Source organism: Ornithorhynchus anatinus, chromosome 19 (assembly GCF_004115215.2).
Source record: "Ornithorhynchus anatinus isolate Pmale09 chromosome 19, mOrnAna1.pri.v4, whole genome shotgun sequence".
Classification (NCBI taxonomy): Eukaryota; Metazoa; Chordata; class Mammalia; order Monotremata; family Ornithorhynchidae; genus Ornithorhynchus; species Ornithorhynchus anatinus.
This window is the reverse complement of record NC_041746.1, coordinates 21,332,905-21,358,863: the sequence shown is the minus strand read 5'-3', so window position 1 is coordinate 21,358,863 and position 25,959 is coordinate 21,332,905. Positions and strand designations below refer to the sequence as shown.

At 53.1% G+C, this 25,959-nt stretch overlaps 1 protein-coding gene across 2 annotated transcripts in view; it reads right to left on the bottom strand.

The window, feature by feature from the left end:
• Positions 1-3,435: 3,435 nt before the first annotated feature.
• Positions 3,436-25,959, bottom strand: part of FIG4 (FIG4 phosphoinositide 5-phosphatase) — a 59,381-nt gene continuing 36,857 nt past the window's right edge. For both annotated transcript variants that reach the window (XM_029047432.2, XM_029047433.2), the window contains 9 exons: positions 24,574-24,740; positions 21,691-21,829; positions 20,912-20,970; positions 18,693-18,840; positions 13,759-13,842; positions 11,664-11,859; positions 9,833-9,915; positions 5,641-5,727; positions 3,436-4,065 (listed from right to left, as the gene is read on the bottom strand). In XM_029047432.2, the coding sequence (XP_028903265.1) occupies positions 3,888-4,065; positions 5,641-5,727; positions 9,833-9,915; positions 11,664-11,859; positions 13,759-13,842; positions 18,693-18,840; positions 20,912-20,970; positions 21,691-21,829; positions 24,574-24,740 (1,141 nt within the window). In that variant the 3' untranslated portion in view covers positions 3,436-3,887. The remainder of the gene's footprint in view (positions 4,066-5,640; positions 5,728-9,832; positions 9,916-11,663; positions 11,860-13,758; positions 13,843-18,692; positions 18,841-20,911; positions 20,971-21,690; positions 21,830-24,573; positions 24,741-25,959) is intronic.

The following is a 25,959-nucleotide window of genomic DNA, read 5'->3' as shown; positions in this document are numbered from 1 at the left end:
CTCAACCAATACCGTTAAAAAAGACCAATTCCCAAACCCCCAGAACTCCCTTCCCTTCACATCACTGCTCTCCCCCTCTTCAAGCCCCTCTGAAATTTCATCTCCTCCGGGAGGCCTCTTTTGACTATTCTTTCATCCCCCCACTCTATTTTCTCCCCATCTGTCTCTTTTAGGCCAGGATCATTCGTCCGTTAGCTTTATTATTCTCTCTCGAGTGAATCGTACAGTTCTCTGCTCAGGGTAAGCCCTCGATAAACGCTACTGATCTGTAGCAAGGGATGAATTGTAGTCCTAACATTAGAAATGAACAACTAGCCCTCCTTCTGAAATTGGAAAATTCGTATTGGAGCATTTATACAGAGAATATGCGCCTCGGAGTGGAGAACGCTGGAGCGGTGAGCCCGTGTATTCTCTAAACGATCAGTGTGTCGTCCAGAGCTGAGAAGCAGCGTGGCCTAGTGGCAAGAGTCCGAGGGCGTGAGTTCTAATCCCGGCCCCGCCATTTGTCTGCTGTGTGACGTTGGGCAGGTCACTTCACTTCTCTGTGCCTCAGTTGTCTCATCTGTAAAAAGGGGATGAAGACCGTGAGCCCCACGTGGGACAACCTCATCGCCTTGTCTCCACACCAGCGCTGAGAGCAATGCTTGGCACACAGTAAGCGCTTAAATATCATTGTGATTATTATTACTGAATTCTGTATTGCCTTGTGGAGGTCTTTTTCTGAGGGGACAACTGTACAGCGAAGACTCCGCAGATCTCTGATAAAATCTAGATGCGGTTTTGATTAATCCCAAGCAAAAATTGTCAGCAGCAAACTTGACACTTCCAAGAATGAAATTTTCGGTAACAAAATCCACTCAGGTAGTCTTTGATCTTGAGTAACAATTTGAAGTTCGGTCTCCTCTCTACAGAAAAGAGGGTGATGGGTCTTCCAAATGTGACGAGAAATTATTACTCCTCCTATAAAGGACTCAATCGCCGATAGGACTCATCAGGGACCTCTCCAATGTGGCAGATCTGGGGAAGTCTGTCAGCCACTCCTCTTTTAGCAAGACCATTTTTACTGAATGATGAACTTGGATTTGAAAATGGAACGGTGAAAATATGAAAAGCATCTAAGGCGTGCTTCAGCACGAGGCTTACGATCTGAAACGGCGGGTTGGGAACCCATTCTCTCACGGTCACCCCAAGTGAGAATTTGATAAACGATATGCACCCCAATCAGCCAGAAACTCAGGGGGTGAAAACCAACATTTGGTTTTTTTGCGGGGGGGAATTACCATTCACCTGTTATTTGTGCAAATTCTGCCTCACTTTAACCCACTGAAAGGAAAATTGGCCCCCCCTTTTTATTTATTTCAATCTGTCCGTTTTTCAAAGAAGCCTCATCGGATGGAAATGGCCGTCCCTTTGTTCGGACACATACTGAGAAGACTTCAGGGTAACCGATGTTCTACTCCACGCCGTACCCGAAGTGATAGGAGACATCATTTCTAAGCCTTGCCCAATCAGCGTACGGAAAAAATTACTTGAATGGGGAGTTCAGACTCTAAAGGTGCAGTCGTACAACACCGCTGCTTCTCTAGCAATAGACTAATACTAGGGGACCTATTTATAGGCAATCCCCACCTTTACTACTACTAATAATTAGGGCGTTTGTTAAACGCTTACTAGGTGCCGGGCACCGTACTCAGCGATGGGGTAGATACGAGCCGATCGGGTTGGACGCGGTCCCCGTCCCATGTGGGGCTCAAGGTCCCAAGCCCCGTTTTACCGACGAGGTAACCGAGGCCCAGAGAAGTAAAGCGACTTGCCCAAGGTCACGCAGCAGAGGCGGGGCGGACCTGGGAGCAGAACCCACGACCTTCTGACTCCCAGGCCTGTGCTTTATTGATCCGCTACGTCCGGCTGCTTCTCGGGATCGGGTGGGAGGGAGGAAGGATCAGTGTGGCGTCCACCCGATAGCGGGACGTGGCCCTGATTTGTCTTCCCAGTCAGTAACGGGGAGAGGTTGCACTGAACCGTCCATCCGTTCTCTCGACGTACGCACAAAACAGCTGGCTGACGGTGGGCGTTGAATGGAAAATTAAATCTCTGGTTTGTCAACCTAGAAAGCCTTCTGGTACTTCTACTAAAAATGACCTGACTTGTAGTGGAACGCCCTCCCCACCCACGTCCACCCAAACTAGCTCACTTCCCCCCTTTGAAGCCCTACTGAAAGCTCACCTCCTCCAGGAGGCCTTCCCGGACCGAGTCCCCCTTTCCTCCGCTCCCTCCTCCCCATCGCCCCGACTCCCTCCCTCTGCTCTACCCCCCTCCCCGCCCCACGGCACTTGTACTTTATTAGTCCATTAATTTTATTAATGATGTGTATAGATCTATAATTCTATTTATTTTGATGCTATCGATGCCCGTCTACTTGTCGTGTTGTCTGTCTCTCCCCGCTTCTAGACTGTGAGCCCGTCGTCGGGTGGGGATTCTCTCTCTCTGTTGCCGAATTGGGCTTTTCAAGCCCTTAGAACGGTAAGCGCTCCATAAATACCATCGAAGGAATGAATGAATCCCGGCCCCTTTGGACGTTCCTTGCTTTAGGAGTATTAGGAACACGGTAGAATTCTCAGTCGTTCCTTCGGGCGTATCTCTGGAGGGCCTCCTGCGTGCAGAGCACCGTCCTAAGCGCTTGGAAAACCCAACTGGGGAACAGAGAGAGACAATCCCTACCCAACGACGGGCTGACGGGCCGCGGGGTCCGTCTAACTCCCATTTGCGAGGTGCCAGAGAGACACGGCCGAGGTTAAAGAAGTGAGTTGTCTCCCTCTGGAAGGAAACTCAAGACCTTTAGGCCGGAGGGTTTCACTTGGTAAAGTAAATGGCAATTTCTATGGCTCCAAGACGTGAGACGCCGTTCCCTTCTCACCAACGGGACCGGATCCAGTCAGCAGAAGCAGATCGAAGGCATCGATCTGTGACTGAGCATTCGAACCGTCTATAATTTGAAAAAGTACTCTAGATTTTAGGAGGGGGGGGGAACAAATGAAAGCCCACATCCGGCAGCCGGTTACGGTGTGGGATAGGAAAACGTTCCTCATATAAAATTTTCCCAGCTAATCGTCCTGTCAGGCGTTCTCATCTCCACTGTGGCATCGCCAGGCGTAGACATCGATTAAATTGCTGATGAGTAATTACAGGCAAACTTTTAGTTGAATTTCTTTCGTCCAGCGCTCGGAACAGTGCCCGGCATATGGTAAGCGGTTAACGAACACCACTGTTATTATTATTATTATTCTAACATGTCTGTTACTGGAAAATGTTACAATCGGGAAGAAAAACTAGCCATCCATTAAGGTCTGAAACATTAATTTGACCAATGCCAATAATATTAGCATTAAATATGAGTCCTCACAAGCATAAAACACACCAGGCTGGGCAGCAAAATGCCTTCATTTAACTCTCTTTAATATTATGTAAGCATACGACTGCTGGTACAATGCAAACACAGAACACTTTCTTGAATGCCTCCGAAAAAGCATATTAACTAATGGTAGCATATTTTCTTTCAACCTGAGATTAATAGCTGATGAAACTCCTAAAATAGCGAACAAGACTCCCTTAGCCTTAGAAAACTCCTCAGTCGATATGCCAATACGCTTTAACCTTATCTTCACGATTCATATTTTCGTCTCCGTTCCCCGTTCACGCTTTTATACCAAAAGGCAATTGGAGTGGTAAACATTTAGTCTGTTTTCTCTGAGGTAGAAAAAATTCAACAAAACACCGGGGAATTACCTTTGAGGTCGTACAAAATAATTTTAAATAATGACTTCTTGGAAATGGCATTTTTTTTTTTTTTACAGTACAGTAGAAGCGGCGTCATCTTTTCTCCTTGTCTACATGTATCGATTTCTAATGTATTCCCGGTATATGAGGACATCTTCTTTTCCTAAGGGCTGCATGATTCCTCTGCTGGCTTGAATGTGCGCATGGAAGATCTCGATAGATTTTCTGTCTACTTTCGGAGGCTGGGCTTCATAGATGTTGTCTTGAGAAAAAGTGGAGATGTGCGTTCTGTAAAAGTTGAAAAACACTCCATCAGAAAGAAGACCAAATTCATCCGAGTGTATTTAGCGAGCGCTCACTCCACGCGAAGCACTGTACTGAGTGGCCGCGAGAGTACGATAGAGACGTTCCCCGCCCGCAATGAGAAGTAGCGCGGCTCAGTGGAAAGAGCACGGGCTTGGGAGTCAGAGGTCATGAGTTCGAATCCCCGCTCTGCCACTTGTCAGCTGTGTGACCGTGGGCAAGTCGCTTAAATTCTCTGTGCCTCAGTTACCTCATCTGTAAAATGGGGATTAACTGTAGGCCTCACATGGGACAACCTGATTACCCTGTATCTACCCCAGCACTTAGAACAGTGCTCGGCACATAGTAAGCGCTTAACAAATACCAACATTATTATTATTATTATTATTAATGAGCTCGCATTCTGGAGAGGCGCTCACGGTCTAGATCGAAAGCACGACGTGGCTGAGGGGGCACCTGAATTTGAAGAAAAGAACACGAATATGCTAATAATTGTGGGATTTTTTTTTTTTTAATGAGCACTTAATAGGGGAGGCTGCGTGGCCTGGTTCAAAACGCACATGCCTGGGAGACAGAGGACCTGGTTTCTCGTAATCCTGACTCTGCCATCTTGGGCAAGTGGCTTAACTTCTCTGTTAAAAATGGGGACTCGAAACCTGTTCTCCCTCCTCCTCAGACTGTGAGCCCCATGTGGGGCCCGACCCCACTGTTTAGTACAGTGCCTGGCACCTAGTAAGCGCTTAAATCCCACAGTTATTATGAATGCCAGGCAAAGTGCCAAACACTAAACACGATCAGATCGGACACAGTCCCCGTCCCGCGTGGGGTGGCCAGTCCAAGGGAGAGGGAGAAAAGGCATCGAATCCCCCACTTTATAGGAAATGGAGGGTCGGGGCCTGCTTTGTGGAGAAGAGTTTCCCTAAATGTTTACAAATCTACCTATAAAGCAAAGGTGAGCATAGGGATGCTTTCCCATCAATCTTTTGAAGTTTTTTGAAAGCAGGAGAGGACTTCTGGACGGTGAGAGGACATATTAGGTGTCTTGAAAATATTAATAATGATGATAAAGCTGGTATTTGCTAAGCGCTTACTACGTGCCAGGCACTGTTCTAAGCACAGGGGTAGGTACAAGGTGATCAGGTGGTCCCACGTGGGGCTCCCAGTCCCTAATCCCCATTTTCCAGATGAGGCAACCGAGGCCCAGAGAAGTGAAGTGCCTTGCCCAAAGTCGCACAGCCGACAAGCGGCGGAGCCGGGATCAGAACCCATGACCCCCGACTCCCTTCAATCGCATTTATGGAGCGCTTACTGGGTGCAGAGCACTGAATTCAGCGCTTGGAAAGTACAATCCGGTAACGGGTAGAGACCGTCCCTACCCAACAAGGGGCTCGCAGGCCAGAAGCGGGGAGACAGACAACAAGAGAGAGCAAGGAGACGGGCGTCGGTCGCATCAAAATAGATAAATGGAATTACAAAATAGATATCGGAAGAGGATCTCTCATGACGATAGATAAAGAACCGTCTTTTAAAAATAACCGACGGGTCCGATAAGATACTCACAGCTTTTTCACCCCGTCCGAGTACCTCGGACCCAACTGCTGGCTGCCTCTGTCTTGCTTATGATGCCTCTGCCCCAGCTGAACAAACCTACAAGTGACCGGAGAGAAAAATCATGTCAGCGGAGAAAGAAGAAGGTGCCTTTTCTCTTCGTTCGGTGCCTAGCGGGAGGGCGGTGTCGGGAAATCGTCCTCCCCGTCCCACGGCGCGCTGGAAATAGGCCATCTTATCCAAGATGGGTCGGGATTTTACGGCTCGGGGTACCTGGATGGAGGAAGAAAGGGTAAAGCTTCGCCCGCGGACGGTACCCGAGTAACGCTTCCTCCAATTGCGCTTTCCATCTGGAGGACGGCCGGAACTCCGGGAAGGGGCGGCGGGATGGTTCGGCACCCCCGGGATCCGGCGGGGGGATTCCAGGGATGAACCAAGGCCTGGCACTCGGGGAAGCCGGGCACGGGTCCTGCCGCGTGACCTCGGACAAGTCACTTCCCTTCTCGGTGCCTCGGTTCCCTCAAGGGGGATTCAATACCAGTTCTCCCTCCTACTCAGACGGCGAGCCCCAAGTGGGACCTGATTATCTTGTATCTACTCCAACGCTTAGAACAGTGCTTGGCAAATACTCCAGTTATTATTATGATTATTATTTTCATCACCTCAGTTCCTTCAGTGTGCGACGGGCCCAGGAGAACCAGGGCGATGTTCTCTGGCATCCGGGTGGCGTACGGGGCATCTCTCAGCCTCCTGGATGCTTACGAGCTACTTCCCTCTAGACCGTGAGCTCGCCGTGGGCAGGGAATGTGTTTGATGCTCTCCCGTACCCTCCCAAACGCACAGTGTCTTGCCCACAGTAAGCGCTTAACAAATGATTAATAACGGTCAGCCCCATCGCAGCTCAAATGACGGTTTTTGGTAAGCGCGTACTCTGTGCCAAACACTGATACGAGGTTATCGGGCTTCATCCTCATTTCACAGAAGCTTGGTCCCCTCACCATCGCGGCGTTCTGTTTCATTCTCCATCTAGGCCTCCCCTACTACTTGTACAAGATATTCGGAATATGAGCCGTTTTGAGCGTTTTCTTCGATTGTTGGAAAGTTGTCCCGTTCCCTAAAGGTAAGTAGTGACGACGCGCTTTGAGTGTGGGAAAGCTGAGCAGTGACCTCAGAGAGATTTTCCACGTGTTAAAAATAGGGAGTTATTAAAATACTTCCAGTTTTTACCCTCCCGTAATTACTACATTAACTTACCGACGATATTCTTTCAAACGGGATGACTGGCAGATCCAAGCGAAATATTCCGCTTGCCTAGTTTGGACAGCAACCGTGCCTAGCGACTTTACGGTAAAAACATTACCACGGCAGGCTTTGAAATAAATCTCCAGATGGAGTATTCAGTTAAGTTTTGATCGTAGGGCCGCCGGTCACCTAAGTTGGGGCTTCTCTGGGCCCTTCCCGGAGCAAGTGGAAGGGCAGAGGAGAGGGGGTTGGCCTAAGCTTAGAGGGTTCCAGTCTTCCGAGAGAGAGGTGAGCGGATCACAGGATGTTTGGCCCTGCCCAAATATCATTAATTACCACTGATATTTATGGAACAGAGAACTATGCTGAGCATTCGGGGGACTCCGATCCAACAGAGTTGGTAGACGCGTTCCCTGCCCGCAACATGCAGTAATTTCTTCTTCTTGTCACTATAATAATAATTATTATTATTATTACAGTATCTGTTAGGCGCCACCAAGCACCGTTCTAGGCGTAATACAGCGTAATCGGGTTGTCCCACGTGGGGCTCACCATTTTAACCCCCATTTCCCAGATGGGGTCGCTGAGGCCCGGAGGAGTGAAGTGGCTTGCCAAGGTCGCCCAGCAGGCGAGCGGCGGAGGCCTGGATTAGAACCCACGACCTCCTCGGGCCGGGCTCTTTCCGCTGAGCCACGCTGTGTCCGGGTCTCCCTCCCTTCCCCTTCCTTCTTCTTACTACCTGCACTTGCCAAAGCAAATCAAACGCTCCCATCTGGCCACCCTGATTTTGGTCGGCGGACTGGCAATCCGAGGACACGCCAACTCTTGTCTCTCGGTAAAGGCAAGAGGACGCCAGATGATTATCACCTGCAGGCCCACCTCCATTACTTTTAGTATAAATTAAGTGTTTCCTAAATGCTAGGGTAAATTCGGGGTGACGGGAGAAGCCCGCACTGGTTCTAAAGAGGACTTACCTCGTCTTCATTTTGCAGAGGAAAAAGGAGGAAGAGTTTGCCATTCCCCATGACCCGGTGACTCGCCCGTAGGAAGCGCAACGGGCCGGCTACGCCCGGCACGATCCTCACGGCTCCAGGAGGTGCCGAGTCTAAGGGCTGCGGGGTGGTGACTTCAAACTGGGGAGATACTCTGGGGTCGGTCTAGAGAGAGCCCCTAAGAGCAGCTCATAAAAATAAACCAGAGCCCCCAAAACAGAACGACCCTGGAGATTTTCTCGCGTGCCCGACCTCCAAAGCATCAGTTGGAATGCAAGGTTGGAGGGAGAGAGCGAGCTGAGGTGAAGGAGAAGGAAAGGAAGGTGGAGAGAGATAATATACTGCTTAAATCCGACGGTCAAGGGTTGCTGGTTGGGGCCGAGAGGACTGGGCAACCATTGAAAAATAGTGATAATAATAATAATAATAATAATAATAATAACGGAGGTGTTACGTGCCAGGCATCGAACCGGGGAAGAAACAAGCAAATCGGGTTGGACACGGACCCCGTCCCACGTGGGGCTCCCAGTCGTAATCTCCCTTTTACAGATGAGGGAAGTGAAGCCCAGAGACGCGATGGGACTCGCCCAAGGTCACGCAGCACCGAAATCTGAACCCGGGTCCTTCCGATTCCCAAGCCCGTGCGTTACCCGCTAAGCCCTTGAAGACTTTTGAGAAGTGGAGAGTAAAATCCGGACACCGTAGAAAGGGGATCTGGGCCGCGGAGGGAGAGTATGGAGGCAGGGAGTCTAGTCAGGATACGTGTGCGAGGACCAGGGTGGTGGCTGTTTGAGTGAAGAGGAGGAAAATAATATTATAATAATAATAACGACGCTATTTGTTAAGCGCTTACTACGTGCCGAACCCTGTTCTGAACGCCGGGGGAGATACAAGGTGATGAGGTTGTCCCACGTGGGACTCAAGAATCTTAATCCTCCGTTTTCTCGGCTGTAAGACGGGCATTGAGTATCCCTTCTCCCTCCCGCCTCGGCCGCGAGCCCCTGGACCCGATGCGATCGGGATCCCGGGGTTCCGCACAGTGCTCGGCACACCAAAACTCCACAAATTGCACAATGAAGTAAGCCCAGCGGCCGACCCCACGGCAGAGGCCGAGAGGCGGAAGCGGAGTCGGGGAGAGGGAGACGGACTTGTCGACCCATCGGAGAAACTACAAAGTAGCACGTAACTGATCGCTTCGGGGCGGCCCTGAGTTCTAATCCCACCTCCGCCACTTGTCCGCCGCGTGACCTCGGCCCCGGCGCTTCGCTTCTCCGGGCCTCAGTTACCTCGCCTGTAAAAAATGGGGACTAAGGGGGTGAGCCCAACGCGGGACAGGGAAAATAAAACAGAGTCGGTCTTATGATTAGACCGTAAGCCCGTCAATGGGCAGGGATTGTCTCTATCTGTTGCCGATTTGTATATTCCAAGCGCTCAGTACAGTGTTCTGCACATAGTAAGCGCTCAATAAATACTACTGAATGAATGAATTATTAATAATACAACCTCATTAACTTGTGCCTTCCCCAGTGCTTAGAACAGTGCTTGGAAAGTACAATTTGGCAACAGAGATGATCCCCACTCAATGACGAAGGAAGAGGAAGACAACAAAACGGAGCAGAGAGGCATCAGTAGCATCAAAACGGATAAATAGAATGACAGATATATACACATCCTTAATAAAATAAATAGACCGATAACAGTTACCGCCCGACATTCCCTATTAATAGCTGACACCAACAAGGAGTCTCGTATATATGTTGCAGATAACGGATCTGGCTTTGATTTGCACGTAGGAGCTGAAAGTTAGTTTGCATTTAGGTTGCGTCTGACATCTGTACACTCTGAGCTTGGCGGCGGGCTGGTATTTTGAAGGCAATTAGATCAGATTGAAATTTCTCGCTGAGACGATTCACTTATCGCCGACAAATCCACCGCGGAGGCCGACCGAGTCCGGGCCGGAGCGCCATTACCTCGCATAAATAGAGTGGTCGTCCTCCGACGGCACGTCGGAGAGGTTAATCCCGTACACGTCCTTCAGGGGCTGAGCGACATTCTGCAAGAGGGGACAGAAGAAGAGGCGGTCTCCTCCGGACCCACGGATAGCCGGCGCGTTTCCAAAGACGAAGCATAAAATGACGAAGAACGGAACGAAACAGAGACAGGAAACCACAGGTTTTCCTGCAAAAGCGGGTCTCATCCTCCTTATTTTATCACGCTTTCCCACTGAAGGGCAGAAAAATCAACAAGCCCCCAAATCAATAAGTCGGGGGCAATCTCGTCGCTCCAATACGTCCTAAACGGGAAGGACGCCGACTCTTCCGGCGACGGGGCACGGGATATCCACGGGGTTGTAGGGAAAAGGAGAGGGAGAAACAGAAGGAGGTGGAGGAGGAAAGGGAATGGGAAAAGGAAAAAAGAGAACCAGAGCCATATGGAGCGAAGCAGCGTGGCTCGGTGGAAAGAGCCCGGGCTCGGGAGTCCGAGGTCATGGGTTCGAATCCTCGATCTGCCACTTAGCTGGGTGACTGTGGGCAAGTCACTTCACTTCTCTGCGCCTCGGTGACCTCGGCTGTAAAATGGGGATTAAGAGTGTGAGTCTCATGTGGGACAACCTGATGACTCTGTATCTACCCCGGCGCTTAGAACAGTGCTCCGCACCTAGTAAGCACTTAACAAATACCAACATTATTATCAGTATTATTACGGAGGGGCAAGTCGAGTCACCACGTGTCTTCGGGCCCCTCCGCCGGGCAGGTGCCAGGCGTCGTGAGGGTGACCGTCGGCCGGCTCGGCCCCGTCTGGCCCAGTGTTCCGCATGTAGTGAGCGCTCAATAAATACTACTGAATGAATCCGGGAAGCCGGGGGCCCCGACGGGCATCTGGCAGTAAGGATCAAGGCTCCGATGCTGCCCGGGCCGTTTAAAACTGCGAGGGAGAAGTGAGAAGCAGCCCGGCACAGCGGGTGAAGCCCGGGCTTAGGAATCAGAAGGCCGCGGGTTCTAATCCCGGCCCCGCCCCTGGTCTGCTGGGTGACCCTGGGCAAATCACTTGGTTTCTCTGGGCCTCAGTTCGCTCAGCTGCAAAATGGGGATCGAGAGGGTGAGCCCCACGTGGGACGGGGGCTGTGTCCGGCCTCACTTGCTCGTATCCACCCCAGCGCCTGGTGCAGTCCCTGGCACATAGTAAGCGCTTAACAAATGCCATCGTTATCATTACGATGAATAATAAAAGTCCATTTCTCTCGACCCAGCTGAATCCCGTCTTTTAAAGTCATCGGCTCTGGGTTCACAGAGTACTTTTTAGAAACGCTCGCATAATAATAATCATAACAATGGCATCTGTTAAGCGCCGACTATGTGCCAGGCCCCGCGCTAAGCAGCGGATGGCCCGTCTGCCCTCCTCCTCGAGTCCCTCGGTGAATCGGAGGACCGGGCTTCGGTACGCTATTCCCGTGCACGATCCGCGGCACCGGACGTCCCCGTGTGCCACTGCCTTTCGGTTAAGATCGATCGATCGATCACCCCCAAGGAGCCGTCCTTCATCCCAAGTCCCCTTGACGTCCCTCGATACCCGGACCATCTTCCTCTCGCGGAAGCGCTGCCTAATTTTGGTTGCTCTGACCCCCCCTGGTTCTCCTCCTATTTTTCTGGAGGCTCCTTTTCGGTCTCTTTAACGGCCATCTCCAGTCTCCTCCCACGACAAGGAAGTCGAGTGACTCGTCCACGGTCACACCCACCGGGCGGGCGGCGGACCCCAGGCCCGCGCTCTTCCCGCTAGGCCGGGCCGCTTCGCGTTCCTCACCTCCATCATTTTTGCGTTATCGCCCGCGTCGGACATCTTCACCGGGGTCGAGCGCTGAGAAACCGAACCCTCGTCCTCTCTGTCCGTCCCGGAGTCGTCCTCGGAGCTGCTCGACACGGCTTCCTCGCTCGGGGGTGGAGGGGCGCTGGCTGCTGTTTTGCGCTGAAGTACCGCTTCCTCCCGATTGCTTTTGTTTCTGGAAAAGAAAAAAGTACAGTTGATACATTCCGAGGGATTTTATTTCATTTTGCACCCCTCTGCCCGGATCGTTTCTCTACAGAAACGTTCAGGACGCATCATCCCGCTCCTCATAAAACTCCATCCACCTCCGCGTCGAAAAAACTCCATCGTTGAGCCACCGCTCGAGGCAGCAGATCCGTTCGTTCGACGGCATTCACCGAGCGCTTATCGCGGGCACAGCACTGGGCTAAGCATCTGGGAGAGTCCAATGCAAGAACAGAGAGACACGCTCCCTGCCCACAACGAGCCTGCAGTTGGGGGAGGTAGGGAGACGGATATTCATATAAAGCAATAAATTAGAGATAGATACGTAAGTGGTGTGGGGCTGGGGCGGGTGATGACTAAAGGGAGCAAGTCGGGGCGACGCGGAAGGGAGCGGGAGAAGGGGAAAGGGCGGGGCGTAGTCAGGGAAGGCCTCTTGGAGGACGTGGGCCTTCAATAAGGCTTTGAAGGCGGGGAGAATCATCGTCTGTGGGATTTGAGGAGGGAGGGCGATCCGGGCCGGAGGCGGGACGCGGGGTCGGCGGCGAGACGGGGGAGACTGAGCCAGAGCGAGGAGGTTGGCATTAGAGGAGCGGAGCGTGCCGGCTGGGTTGGCGTAGGGAGAGCAGGGAGGTGAGGAGGGAGGGGGCGACGCGTCCTGAACGTTTCTGTAGAAAACCGATCCGGGCAGCAGCGTGAAGGTCGGACATCTCGGGGACCTGATAGTGACGGGCTGCGCTGTCTTCCGAAACGCTCATTGGAGGCTCCCTTTGGAGAAGGGGCCTAAAGGAAAAAGAACGGGAATATCTTTCCCAGAGTGCGAAGGGGCTGTTCCCTGAGCAGGAAGAGGAAGTAGGAAGCGTCCCAGGATTCATTAAGAGCCCGGGCTTGGGAGTCAGAGGTCATGGGTTCAACTCCCGGCTCTGCCTCTTGTCAGCTGTGTGACTGTGGGCGAGTCACTTAACTTCTCTGTGCCTCAGTTACCTCATCTGTAAAATGGGGATTAACTGTGAGCTTCACCTGGGACGACCTGATTACCCTGTTTCTCCCCAAGCGCTTAGAAAAGTGCTCTGCACATAGTAAGCGCTTAACAAATACCAATATTATTATTATTATTCTCTGGGCCTCAGTTCCCTCACCTGGAAAATGGGGATGAAGACCCTGAGCCTCACATGGGACAACCTGATTACTCTGTATCTACTCCGGCGCTTAGAATAGTGCTCTGCACATAGTAAGCACTTAACAAGTACCAACATTATTATTATTATTATTATTGTTATTGTTAATCCTGGCTCTGCCGCTTGCCAGCTGTGTGACTCTGGGCAAGTCACTTCACTTCTCTGGGCCTCAGTTCCCTTATCTGTCAAATGGGGATGAAAACTGTGAGCCCCACGTGGGACAACCTGATCACCCTGTATCTCCCCCAGGGCTTAGAACAGTGCTTCGCACATAGTAAGCGCTTAACAAATACCAACATTATTGTTATTATTATTAAGAACTTCTGTTGGACACCTGAGACTCTCTTCCTTCTTAATAATAAAAATAATAATTATGGTATTTGTTAAGCGCTCAGCTGGGTGCCAAACACTGTTCTAAACGCTGGGGTGGATACAGGAAGATTGGGTTGAACGCAGTCCCCGCCCCACTTGGGGCGCACGGTCTCATTCCCCATTTTCCAGACGAGGTAACAGAGGCCCAGGGAAGTGAAGTGACTTGCCCAAAGTCATATCGCTGATAAGTGGTGGAGCCGGGATTAGAACCCACGACCTCTGACTTCCAAGCCCGGGCTCTTTCTTCTTCGTTTATTCCAGGAATTTCTCTAATGAAATCTTTTTTTTTTTTTTTTTTTTACATAAAGGTAGAAAAGCCTTACCCCAAGACTGATTTTCCAGTTTCATCGGGTTTACGCACAGTAAAGGGGCTCGGGTCAATGCCAACGTTCTTGGGCATAAAGTCTCTGAAAGAAACAAAAAAAACCACACACCCCACAGTCGGGTCAAACCGCCGGTGACGGAGACGTCGACTTTCGGGGGTAGTTCATCCCCCCGGCCCCGCCCCAGGACTCCTCTGACCAGCGGCAGATGAAGACGCCCGGATTCCCAGGCCCGGGTGTTTTCCGCTAGGCCTTGCCGCTTCTCAATACACGCCGCCGATGGATGGAACGACGCACGCCCGGCCCGGGAGGTCCAGTGAGGTCGAGAGAAGCCACGGCGGCCGTTTCTTCTTCCTCACCCTCTCCCTCCAGCTGGAAGGGGACCACGGGAGGGACCCCGGGCCTAGGCGTCAAAGGACCGTCCGGCTCCCCCTCTAGACTCCGAGTCCGTCCTCGGGTGGGGGTCGTCTCCATTCACTCAATAGTATTTACTGAGCGCTTACTATGTGCGGAACACTGTATTAAGCGCTTGGAACGTACCCGTTGCCCAACCGTTCTTTCCGAGCGCTCCGCACGCAGTAAGTGCACCTTAAATACGACTGAACGGGCGAAGAGACCGACCCCCGTCTCCATCCAAGGTTCAACTGACGCCAGGCACCGTTCCTAGATGGTGGTGGTGGTCAAACTGCTGAGCTGGCCACCGTTTCTTTAATGGAGGAAGTTCCCACGGCCCTATAAAAAGTTGGACAACACTACAGCCTTGCGGGTCGATTTAGGATGGAGTCTTTTGGGGGCAGTTTCAACGTAAGGTTTGAGACTGCAAGAGAGTAGATTTCTGGTATGAGATTTGAGGGCCGCAAGGGTATGGAGGTTGCTCAGAATGATAATAATAACCATCGCGGTATCTGTTAAGCGCTCACCACGGGCCAAGCACCGTACTAGACAGAAGCAAATCGCGTTGGACTTGGTCCCTGTCCCACGTGGGGCTCCCGGGCTCGATCCCCGTTTTCCAGATGAGGTAAGCGAGGCGCGGGGCAAGCGAAGCGGCTCGCCCGAGGCCGCACGGCAGACAGGCGGCGGAGCCGGGATTAAAACCCACGACCTTCTGAGTCCCGGGCCCGGGCTCTGCCCGCGAGCCGGCCCGGAAGGACGGACCCAGTTGCTTTTGGATACACGGGGGCCAAAGACATTACGTCGACATAACGGAAGACAGAAAAAGCAAGATAGAGGAGGACATCTTCACCCCCTCCCTCCTCCCAAGGATCCTCCTCCTCCTCCTTGGGTGCAGAAGCACCCGAGACGGCCAGATCGGGAAAATCCGGAAGCGAAAATGTCGCGGAGCGGACCCGACGGGGACCTTTAGAAAGAACGGTATGGAAACCGGCCAGGATGGGGGAGAGGAAGGTGACTCCGTACCCGCGCCCCCCTACACATCGACCTCGGCCCCCGAATATTCAACACACCCCAGGGCTAATCGTTCAATTTATCGAGGCCTCGCTGTGTGCAGAACACTGCCCGAAGCACGTGGGAGGAGACAATACAACCAAGTTGGTAGACGCATTCCCTGCCTAGAAGAAGATTACAGTCCAGAGGGAAGGCAGGCGGTAAAAGATACGTAGGGAAGGGCAGTGGGTGGGGTGACTTTCGAGTGCTTAAAGGGTACAGCTCCAAATGCACAGGTGATTGAGAAGGGAGAGGAAGTCGGGGCAAAGACGGCTTAATCGGAGAAGGCCTCTCGGAGGAGACAAAGGGCAGTGGGTGGGGTGACTTTCGAGTGCTTAAAGGGTACAGCTCCAAATGCACAGGCGATTGAGAAGGGAGGGGAAGTCGGGGCAAAGACGGCTTAATCGGAGAAGGCCTCTCGGAGGAGACGTAAACTTGCTACGGGGAGGGAACTTATCTGCCGACTCCCCCAAGCACTTAGTACAGGGTTCTGCACGGGGTAAACGCTCAATAAATACCACCGACGACGATGACGGTGGTGTGCGGCGACCTCTACGAGGCTTCGAAGGTACGGGGAGTGACGGTAGGGCGTACCGGGACGGGGAGAGGGGGCCGGGTCGGAAGGAGGACGAGGGAAAGGGGGCGGCGCTGAGACGGACGAGATCACAAGAGCAGGCCGGTCCCAGAGGAGCTGGGCTGCTGTAGGAGATCAGCAAGGTAAGACGGGGGAGGCGAGCGGATTTAGTCCTTCAAAGCCGACGCTGAGAAGTCTCCGTCTGACGTGGAGATGCGGGTAGGCAACCCCGGAGGTTCCTGAGAAACGGGGAGTCGACGCCTGCGTGTTTTTTAACTGAGTGGACTGGAGCGGGGAGAGAGAGAGAAGGCAGGGAGGTCAGCGGGGAGGCAGATGCGGGATAAGATAAGCGCTTGGATCAGCGAAGCAGCAGTTTGGATGGAAAGGGGGGATTTTAGCGATGTCGTGAAGGTAGAACGAACACGATCTGGCGACAGACAGGTTGAATGACGGAGAAGGGTCAAGGAAGATGCCAAGGTTTCAGGCCTGGGTCGTAGGGAGGATAGAGGTATCCTCTATAATGATAGGCAAGACCGGGGGAGGACAGGGTTTGGGTGGGAAGATGAGAAGTTCTGTTTTGGACAAGTTTAGTTGGAGTGTCGGTGGGTCACGGAGACGGAGATGTCCCGAGGGCAGGAGGAAGGGCGAAACCGTCAAGCAGGAGAGAGGTCAGGGCTGGAGACGTCAATTTGGCGATCGTCGGCGTAAAGCCGGCGGTTAAAGCCACGGGAACCGACGTGTTCTCCGAAGGAGCGGGTGCAGAAGGGGCCTCGATGAACCCCAAGGGTCAAAGAGGCAGAGGAGGACACCGAGGCAAAAAGACACCGAGAAGGAGAGGTCAGGGAGATGGTAGGAGAACCAGGAGAGGATGGTTTCAGCGAAGCTAAAGTTACGTAAGGTTTCAAGGAGTGGCGCACGGTGTCGAAGGCGGTCGAAGAAGATGAGGGTGGAGTGGAGGCCGTCGGGTTTGGCCAAAAACAAACAAAGGGCAATGGTGATCTTAGAGGGCAATCTCCTTGGAAACCTGGGATCGAGGAGAGAAACGGAGGAAAGAAAGCGGAAACGGCATCGACTGAACATTCACCGTGTGCAGACCCCTGAACCGAGCGCTTAGGAAAGTACAGTAACACAACGGGCTTGAGAGAATCGTTCCTTAACCACGACGAGCTTACGGTCTAGATGGGGAGAGGGGTATTAAGAAAAATGGGGGGCTCGGGAGGAATAAAGGGCGCAGATCCAAGTGCCAGAGCAACGCCGAAGGCGGTAGGAGAAGAGGAGATGAGGGCTCAGTCAGGGCAGGCCTCCCGGAGGAGGTATTCCACCAGCCTCTCAGGAAATTGGGAGAGAAATGGGAAGAGGATGATGGGAGGATAACTGGAGGGAGTGTGAGGTCAAAATAGGGCTTTTTTTAAGGAAAGGGGATACATAGGAGAAGCAGCAAGGCGAAGTGGATAGAACACAGGCCCGGGAGTCAGCAGGTCGTGGGTTCTAATCCCACCTCTGCCACTCGTCCGCTGCGTGACCCCGGGCAAGTCACTTGACTTCCCCGGGCCTCAGTCACCTCTCTGGAAAACGGGATTGAGACTGGGAGACCCATGCAGGACCGAGCGACCCACTTTGCCCGTATCCAGCCCTTCGCTTAGTACGGTGCCTGGCGCCTAGTAAGCGCTTACCAAATGCCAAAATTGTTATTATTACTATTCCAAGCCCGGTTGAAAGTCAAAGAAGTCACTGTAAAGTGAACGGTTGACGATTGCAGTCAGGGAAGGGAGAAGGGAGGGAGGGAGGAGGAAGGGGACGATTTTGAGACATTTTAAGTATTTAAATGCTTAAATACGGGCAACCGAGCTCCGGGGAGCTACGAAGATATGACTGTCCGGGTCCAATTCGGGAGATACGACCCGGGAAGAAGGAAACGAATTGACGTAACGTCGCCCGGGAGAAGGGGGATTTCGGGGAGGCTTAGAAGACGGGGAAGTTCATTGGAAAATCGGAGCTTTGAAAGGGGCGAGTGCTCCACGCAAGAGTAGAAGCGAGGTGGGAGAGGTGGGATTGAAGGACGGTGAGAAGATTCGGGCTGCACGGTAGCAATAAAGAGGAAGGTGGGGAAGAAGTGGAGGGCACAGAGAGAAATCCAAGTCGCTGTCTCTGGGATCAGTTCATTGTATTGAGCTCTCGGGAAAGTACAACAGGAGGATGAGCCCCACAAAGAGCTCCCACTCTACGACGGAAAGCTTTGAAGCCCAGGGCTAGGAGCTGTAGTTAAATGCCAAGGAAAATGTGGGGTGTTTTTAGGTGGGAGGAGAACAAGGCTTTAGGAAGAATGAACCTCCGTGAAATGCTGAAACCTCATCGGGGTGAACCGGCAGTAGCCCAGACCTACAGCGGGAGTAGCTGAAAATAATTCATGTCAAGCTGGCGACGGCGAGAGCCAGTGTTGAGAGGGGACGTCTTTCTCCTTGCACGTTCCGACCGGGAAATTCAGTCGTTTACCCTTCCGTCCATCTGGGAAGCCCCTGGGAGCCATGGGTGGAGAGCGGATACGTGATCCCGGGAAGCCACGAAGCCACTGGATGGGGACGGACGGGCAGGGAAAAGGGCCCTACTGGGCTGCGAGCCTGGAAGGCCGCGTCTCTGACGCGACTGCAGGCAGCGGATCTGGATCTCCCACAGTCCTAAACGCTTAGGTTACGCTACTCTGCACAACGCTCAGTACTTACCGATGACCGACAGAGCAAAGAAACCAGGGAGGCCAGAAGAGGCAAAACCCGCATTATCCTGAATTTACGTTTTCCTATCGTAATTGACGTGTGAGAATGAGATTGAAGGTTGCCTTCGAAATGAAGAAATCTTTAGACACGAAAGCCGGAGGAGTCTCAACCAAAACCTTTCCAGTCTGATAGAATATTGTGCATACCTTGCCGAACTTGTCATGGCCAGGCAGAAAGTATCATCGAAACTACTTAATTCATAAGGCCGGAAGAACTCATTATGGATATCGATCTCTTCTTCGTATCTGTGAAACCTCTTCACTCTCAGCTTCTTTCTGTTTTCAGGACTGCTCACTGGGGGGAAGAAACCATTCTGTTATGATACTTTAAATTTTTAAAAAGCATTTCCTTTATAAATACGTGGCAGAGTTCCCTAAATCATTTGCATCTCAACAGTTCTCTTCCCGGACAGCTACCGTGTGTGGACTGGTCAGAAAATTCCACTCGTGTAGATGAGTTTCTGAAAACTATTCATCTCGCGGTATTGATCGATCGATCGGTGTTTTTTGAACACGTCTTGTAGTCGAGCCCCGTTCAACAGGAACATCGTATCGAAGCCGAGAAGCGACTCGGCCCAGTGGAAAGAGCACAGGCCTGGGAGTCAGAGGACTCGAGTTCTGCTCCCCGCTCCGCCACCTGTCTGCTGTGTCACCTTGGGGAAGTCACTTCACTTCCTCTGTGAGTCGGTTACCTCCTCTGCAAAATGGGGACCGTGCGCCCCGCGCGGGACACGGATCGGGTCCAACCTGATTAGGTAGTCCGGGGCCTGACACGTAGTAGGCGCTTAACCACTAACCATTTTTTAAAAATGGATGTGCCTTTAAAAAAATTGGAAAGAGGTGACCTTGAGAAAAGAAAAATTGCTAAGGCAAAGCCTCCTGGAGAAGATGGAATTTCAGGAGGTCGGCGAAGAGAAGAAAATCTGAAGGATGTGAAGGATTTCCAGGCAGGAGAGGACTCCCGAGCCAGGAACTGGAGGAGGGAAAGTCGAAAACAAGAGTGCTTCCCGAGTGCCTTAAAATCACCGATCAGGATGGGGTTTTTTGTTTGTTCCTTTCTAAAACGGCATTTGGTAAGCACTTAAAATTTGACAGCCACATTGAACTAAGCATTGGGGTAGACACAAGCCAGTCAGGTTGGATCCAGTCCCTGCCCCCCGCCGCCGGGGCTCAGAGGCTTAATCCCCATTTTACAGACGTCGTAACTGAGTCACGGAGAAGTAACTTGCCAGAGGTCACGCGGCACTCAAGCCGTGGAGCCGGGATGAGAACCCAGGTCCTCCGATTCCCAGGCCTGCATTCTTTCCACTAGGTCCCGCTGATTTTTGGCTTAATTTAGAGAGGAATGGATAATCAGTGCAGAGGGGAAGATAGATTGGATGTCAGTGTCAAAAGGTGAGCTGGAAAAACTATTCCAACAGGTAGATCAGGGTGTAAACTACTCGAGGCAAGTTCTTTATAAAATACCCCAGAGGTGAAATTTCATATCCGCTCGATACCTTGCCCCTCTGGGGTTTCCCCCACCCGACAGTCAAGAAGTCCTTTTCTCCTCCAACTGAAATCGCTTTTTTTTCTGCACGCTGTGAACAACCGCCCAAGATCCTCCGCGGAAACAATCGCAACATTTGAACGTGAGCCCCACGTGGGACAACCTGACTACCTTGAGCTGAGAACAGTGCTTGGCACGTAGTCAGCGCTTAACCAATACCGTCATTATTATTATTACGGGTGACCCTCGAAGCTCTGTTCAGGAACTCCTGCTCTTCTCACAGTAGGCGCTCGATAAATACGATTGACACCGATAATTTTCCAGGTTGCGGAATTTCACCCATCCCCACGGCTTCAGCTTTATCTTCTCCAAGATGATACTTTTTCCCACTGGAATTTACTCTTCCCCAGTCACATCTTCCCAAATACCGCCTCGGAACTAATAATATATCCAAAGCCTCCGGGTCTTAATTTACGTACTCCGTTATTTGTCTTGTCTTACGCCGTCGAGTCGTCTCCGACTCACGGCGACGCCATGGACGCGTCTCTCCCAGAAGGCCCCACCTCCCTCCGCGATCCCGGGGGTGGATCGGTAGAGTTTCCTCGGTAAAAATCCGCCTCCCTCCCCGCGGCTGACTCGAGTCTCTGCCCCGGACTCTCTCCCGTGCCTTTCCTCGGAACTACAAATGATATCGTGCCTATTTCTCCTGTTGGGTTTCACCCTTCTCGTGTCTTTTGTTCCTGTGATACCGTTCCAAGCATTTAGTAGAGATTTCCACATGCAGTAAGAACTCACTAACGTGCTGATCGACCAGCACTTAAAATGTCCACCGAACCTCAAACGCTTCTGAAGACGAAAGCTAACATCGTAGACCTACCTTCATCATAAGGCATTGGTAAATGATCTATTACTCCGGGGGTCCACCAGTAAGTATAGCTGGAAAACAGGAAAGGCAAATCTCAACGGACCCGCGGCAAATAACCTCAGAGGTCAAGGGGGATTTCTGGATGTCAGTTGCCCATCCTCTCGAGTACCTGACGGTGGGTTAAAACTGTACTAAAAACGGCCACTCCAAAGTCACAGGCCTAAGGTGAGAGGGTAGAAAGCGGGCCCGTTTTCTCATATCCCTCAAATACATGGCTCACGGTAACTGCCGGGCACTTCTCAGTCCATCGGTGGTGTTTTTGGAGCGCCTACGGGCGCGGAGCCCTTACTGAGCGCTTGGGAGGGCGCAAGAGGACAAGTTGGTGGGCAGGTTTCCCGCTCACAACGCCGCTCTTGATGGTTGGTCTTAACGGTAACGGTCAACGGCCTCCAGATGCATATAAGTTTTCGCCGTAACCCAGTATCGTTGGTCTCTACGGGTTAGGACTAGAATTTAACCTTTGGAGATCCACGTTTTTTACGACGCGTTCCGAAAGCCGGCCCCGAGAAACGAAACGCCCCGAATCGAACCGACTACTCTTTCTATCATTCCGTTTTACCATTTTACGCTTCCCCGGCCGGAAGCTCCTGCCCTTAGGGATTTCCCTCACAGAGGACCTGCAGGACCGAAAGGGCCGTTTTTCAGTTTCAACCCCCTCCTCATCTGAATCGTCCGCTCGAGACGGCGACGTTGAAGGCACAGGCGGGTACGAGACCGAGCCGGGAAAATACCTCCTCCTCGTTTGCGCAAGTCTCATGGTGTTCTTGTGATGCAAGTAAAAATCGGTTGGAAGTTCCCAGAGATGAGGTTTACCCTCGGCGGGCTGGAATACTCCGAGGAACAGGTTGATGGAATCTTGTCTGTCAGCATCTACAAAATGGGTTTTAGGAAGGCTGTTATCCATCCGCACGGGGCGCGTGCGAAAAAGGAGAGATTTTTACGCGCCAAGTCGTTCGTGCGAGCGGATTTAGCGAGTGCTCACTGTGGGCACAGCACTCAACTAGGCGCTTGGGAAGTTCAACTCGGCAACAGATAGAGGCAATCCCGGCCCGACAACGGGCTCCCAGTCTAGAAGGGGGGAGACAGACAATCGAACGAAACAGGCAGACAGGCATCTGTAGCAGACCACGCTATAATAGAGAGAGTAAGGGCAAATCGGTAGTAGACGACTCCATTTGCTACTACCCACCCCAGTGCTTAGTACGTAGTAAGCGCTTAACGTATGTCATTATATATTCTCGGTTAAATATTATCGGGTTTCAATCTGAGGGGGCCTCGTTAGTTTTTCCAAAGTGAATATTTTACCCAGAAGAGGAAATTTGGCCCTGAGTTTTCATCAACACAGAGGGGTGGCCAGGCCTCCCGAACCACAGTGCGGCAACTAAAATCATAAAGGAGGCGACAGCCGCAGATCAAGAAAACCCCTTGTCGCCGGAAGGGTGAGCGAGCCTGCCGGGGTGGAGGGGGACGGTGGGTGAGGGGAAGGGGGTCTGGGTTTTGCTCCGCCGTCCGTCTCCCCCGTTTAGACCGCGAGCCCGTCATCGGGCAGGGATGGTCTCTATCTGTTGCCGAATTAGACATTCCAAGCGCTCAGTACAGTGCTCTGCTCATTGTAAGCGCTCAATAAATACTACTGAATGAATGAATGGGTTGACCCGAGGGCAGGAGCTCTGGGGGTGTCGGGGAGGAGCGGACACTGGCCGTTCCTCTCCCTAGCCCGGGTTCATGGCATCGTACCCACCCCGAGGCCGGGGGCAGAGACCCGCGCCGTGGCAAATTAAAAAATCCGGAAAAGAAAGGAAGCAGAATAATAATAACGTCGCTATCCGTGAACCGCTTACAAGGTGCCAAGCCCCGTTCGAAGAGCTCGGGTAGACACGAGGCGATCGGCTCGGCCCACGCGGGGCTCACGGTCCGTGATCCCCATTTCCAGAGGTGGTCACCGAGGCCCAGAGAAGTCAAGTGGCTTGCCCAACGTCACGCAGCGGACAAGCGGCAGAGCCGGGATCGGAAGCCACGTCCTCTGATTCCCAAGCCCGGGCTCTCGCCACTAGGCCACGCTGCTTCAATAATAGTAATCGTAATAATAAAAGTGCGGTATTGGTTAAGGGCCGACTGTGCGATAGGGACCGTACTTGGGGTGGATCCATGCCAATGGGGTCAGACACGGACCCCGTCCCACGTGGGGCTCACGGTCTCAATCCCCATTTTACCGACGAGGTGACCGAGGCCCCGAGGGATGAAGTGACTTACCCACGGTCACGCGGCAGACAAGGGGCGGGGCCGGGATTAGAACCCACGACCCCCTGGCTCCCAGGCCGGGGCTCCACCCATTACGACGTGCCGCTTCCCGTTAGCCGCCCGGCAAGGGACGACTGGGGTTCACAAATGGTCGCCCGACACCCCCGGATCGTCGGGCCTCCGTACGGGAGCCGTCAAATGACCCGAGAGAAGACTGGAGGACGAATGCCAGGGCAAAGCCCGGCTACCTGATGTCCAGCCCTCGCGGGAAGGATTAAATTCTCTTACTTAAATTAAATTAAAAGATTTGCTTTTAATAAGCGTTCGAAGGCGGGGAGACCGATCGTCCGTCGGACGCGAAGAGGGAGGGCGTTCCGGGCCCGAAGCAGGACTCCGGGCCAACTAGGAGAAATCGAGGTACGGTGGAGCAGGTAGGCACTGGAGAAGTCAAGTGCCCGGGCGGGGCTGGAGAAGGAGATAGGAGAGGTCAAGTAGGAGGGGGTAAATCGAGGGCTTTAAAGCCGACGGCGAGGAGTTTGCTTTGAATATGAAGGCGGCTTTGGTTTAAGACCAGAGGCCCGGGGTCCGCCCCGCTACCGACCTCAAGCCGCCGACCTCCACGTGCCGGAGATCTGCCCGGGCCAACTTTAGGACCGAATGGGAACGGGAAGCAGCTTGGCCTAGTGGGAGAAGTACGGCCCCGGGGAGTCGGCGGCCCCGGGTTCTCACTCCAGCTCTGCCGCTCAGCGGCCGCGGGCCCCGGGGCGAGTCGTTTCGCTTCTCCGGGCCTCGGTTCCCTCATCTGTAACACGGGGATTGAGGCCGTGGGCCCCGTGAGGGACTGGGACTGCGTCCAACCCGATCTGCCCAAGTGCTTAACCGATACCAGCACTGTCGCTATCATCAGTAGCGGACGTCTGAATCCCACCTCCGGGGTGAGCCCCATTTCACGAGGGTTCCTCTTTCGTGGAATGCGTTAAAATGTTTGCCGGGCGCCGGCTAGCGCTCTAAGCACTGGGGTCAAAACCAGCTCATCAGGCTCAACACAGGCCCGGTCCCACACGGGGCCTCACAGTCTCGACCCCCATTTGACGGATGAGGAAACCGAGGCCCAGAGAGGTTCCGAGACCTGCTCCGGGTCACCCGGCAGGCGAGTGATAGACCTGGGATTAGAACCCAGATCCCATGACTCCCACACTCCCGTGCTCCTTCCACTAGGCCAAGCTGCGTCGCCCCCTGCCTTTTTCTTCCACCTTCTTTCCGGAAAGAGCCGAACCGCGATGTCTACCGAGAACGCTCCCCGCGACCAAAAAAAAAAAATCAGAGGCGCGATCCCCGCTCCGTATTCCGGAGGTCGTCGCGCTTGTCCTTACCAGAGAAGGCATTACTGTAATATCTGGAGAGGGTCTGCATGATGTCTTTGGAATGCTGGGTCCACGGGGCTATCTTTCGGTAGGTCTTCACTCGATGCACCAGCTGAGAGCCGCCGTACTGGAGGGAAAGCGTATCACCGTGATCCTCGTAGAGTTCCTCGAAGAGCCTACGCCAAAGGAAGGACGTCCGTCGAGCCGTCTTCCCGGAAACGGCGGAAAACCCGGGACTCGTCAGGGTTCACTCGGACTGGCCTCGCCCTCCCTGTCTATTTTTCCTAAAAGACCGGCGATCCGACCGCTCGGGTCTCCCTTCTGGGATCGCATTCTGAATCCCCGATTGGGTAGGTATCAGACCAGACGGCTCCGGGACCGCAGATCCACTCCAAGGCGAATCCGATACCGTCTGGCCGCCACTGGCCTGCTGTGGGACCTTGGGTAAGTCACTTCGTTTCTCCGGGCCTCCGTTTCCTCATCGGAAAAACGGGGACTAAACCCTCCTCCCTCTACTTAGACCGCGAGCCCCGGGTGGGACGGGACCGTGTCCGACCTGATGGATAAAAATAATGATAATAAGGCCGGGATCTGATAAGTGCTCACTACGTGCCAGGCGCTGTGGATCCAAGGTCGGCAGGTTGTCCCGCGTGGGGCTCACAGACGAGGTCGCTGAGGCCCAGAGAGTTGAAGCGGCTTGCCCGAGGTCACACAGCGGACCCACGTCCCCCGACTCCCAAGCCCGGGCTCCTTCCCCTAAGCCTCGCCGCTTCCCCGATGGACTTCTAATCACCCCAGGGCTCAGAAAAGCGCTCAGCACAGAGGAAGCGCTTACCAGATAGCAGAATCGTTATTTCAGGGATGAAGGGTGTGGCGCAAACCAGGATCCCGGCCAGCGGCCAAGGATCAGCCACAGCGGCAAGTGAGATTAGAAATGGCGTCGGTTCCAGTCGCCACGTTCCCGCCCAACTTCTCCCTCTCCCCGCCGCCCTCTTCGCCGAAAGAGGGGCCGTGGCGGCGGCCGGGAGTGGTTCGCGTGTTTTTCTTTCCCGTTTCGGATGAGCTGGATTGGCGGTTATTCATTCGATCGCATTTACGGAGTGCTTACGGTGGGCGGAACCCTGTACTGAGCGTTTGGAAAGGACAGTTCGGGCCCCAGATTTGGTTACGGCTCTAGCTCTGTGCGGTAGAGGGTCGTGTCCATCAGTTGGGTTTTACTGGTCTCCCCCCGGAGCTGAGAAGCAGCGTGCCTCAGTGGAAAGCGGGAGTCAGAAGCCCTGGGTTCGAATCCCTGCTCCGCCGCTTCTCAGCTCGGAGACTCTGGGCAGGTCACTTTGCTTCTCTGGGCCTCAGTTACCTCATCTGGAAAATGGGGACTAAAGACTGGGAGCCCCA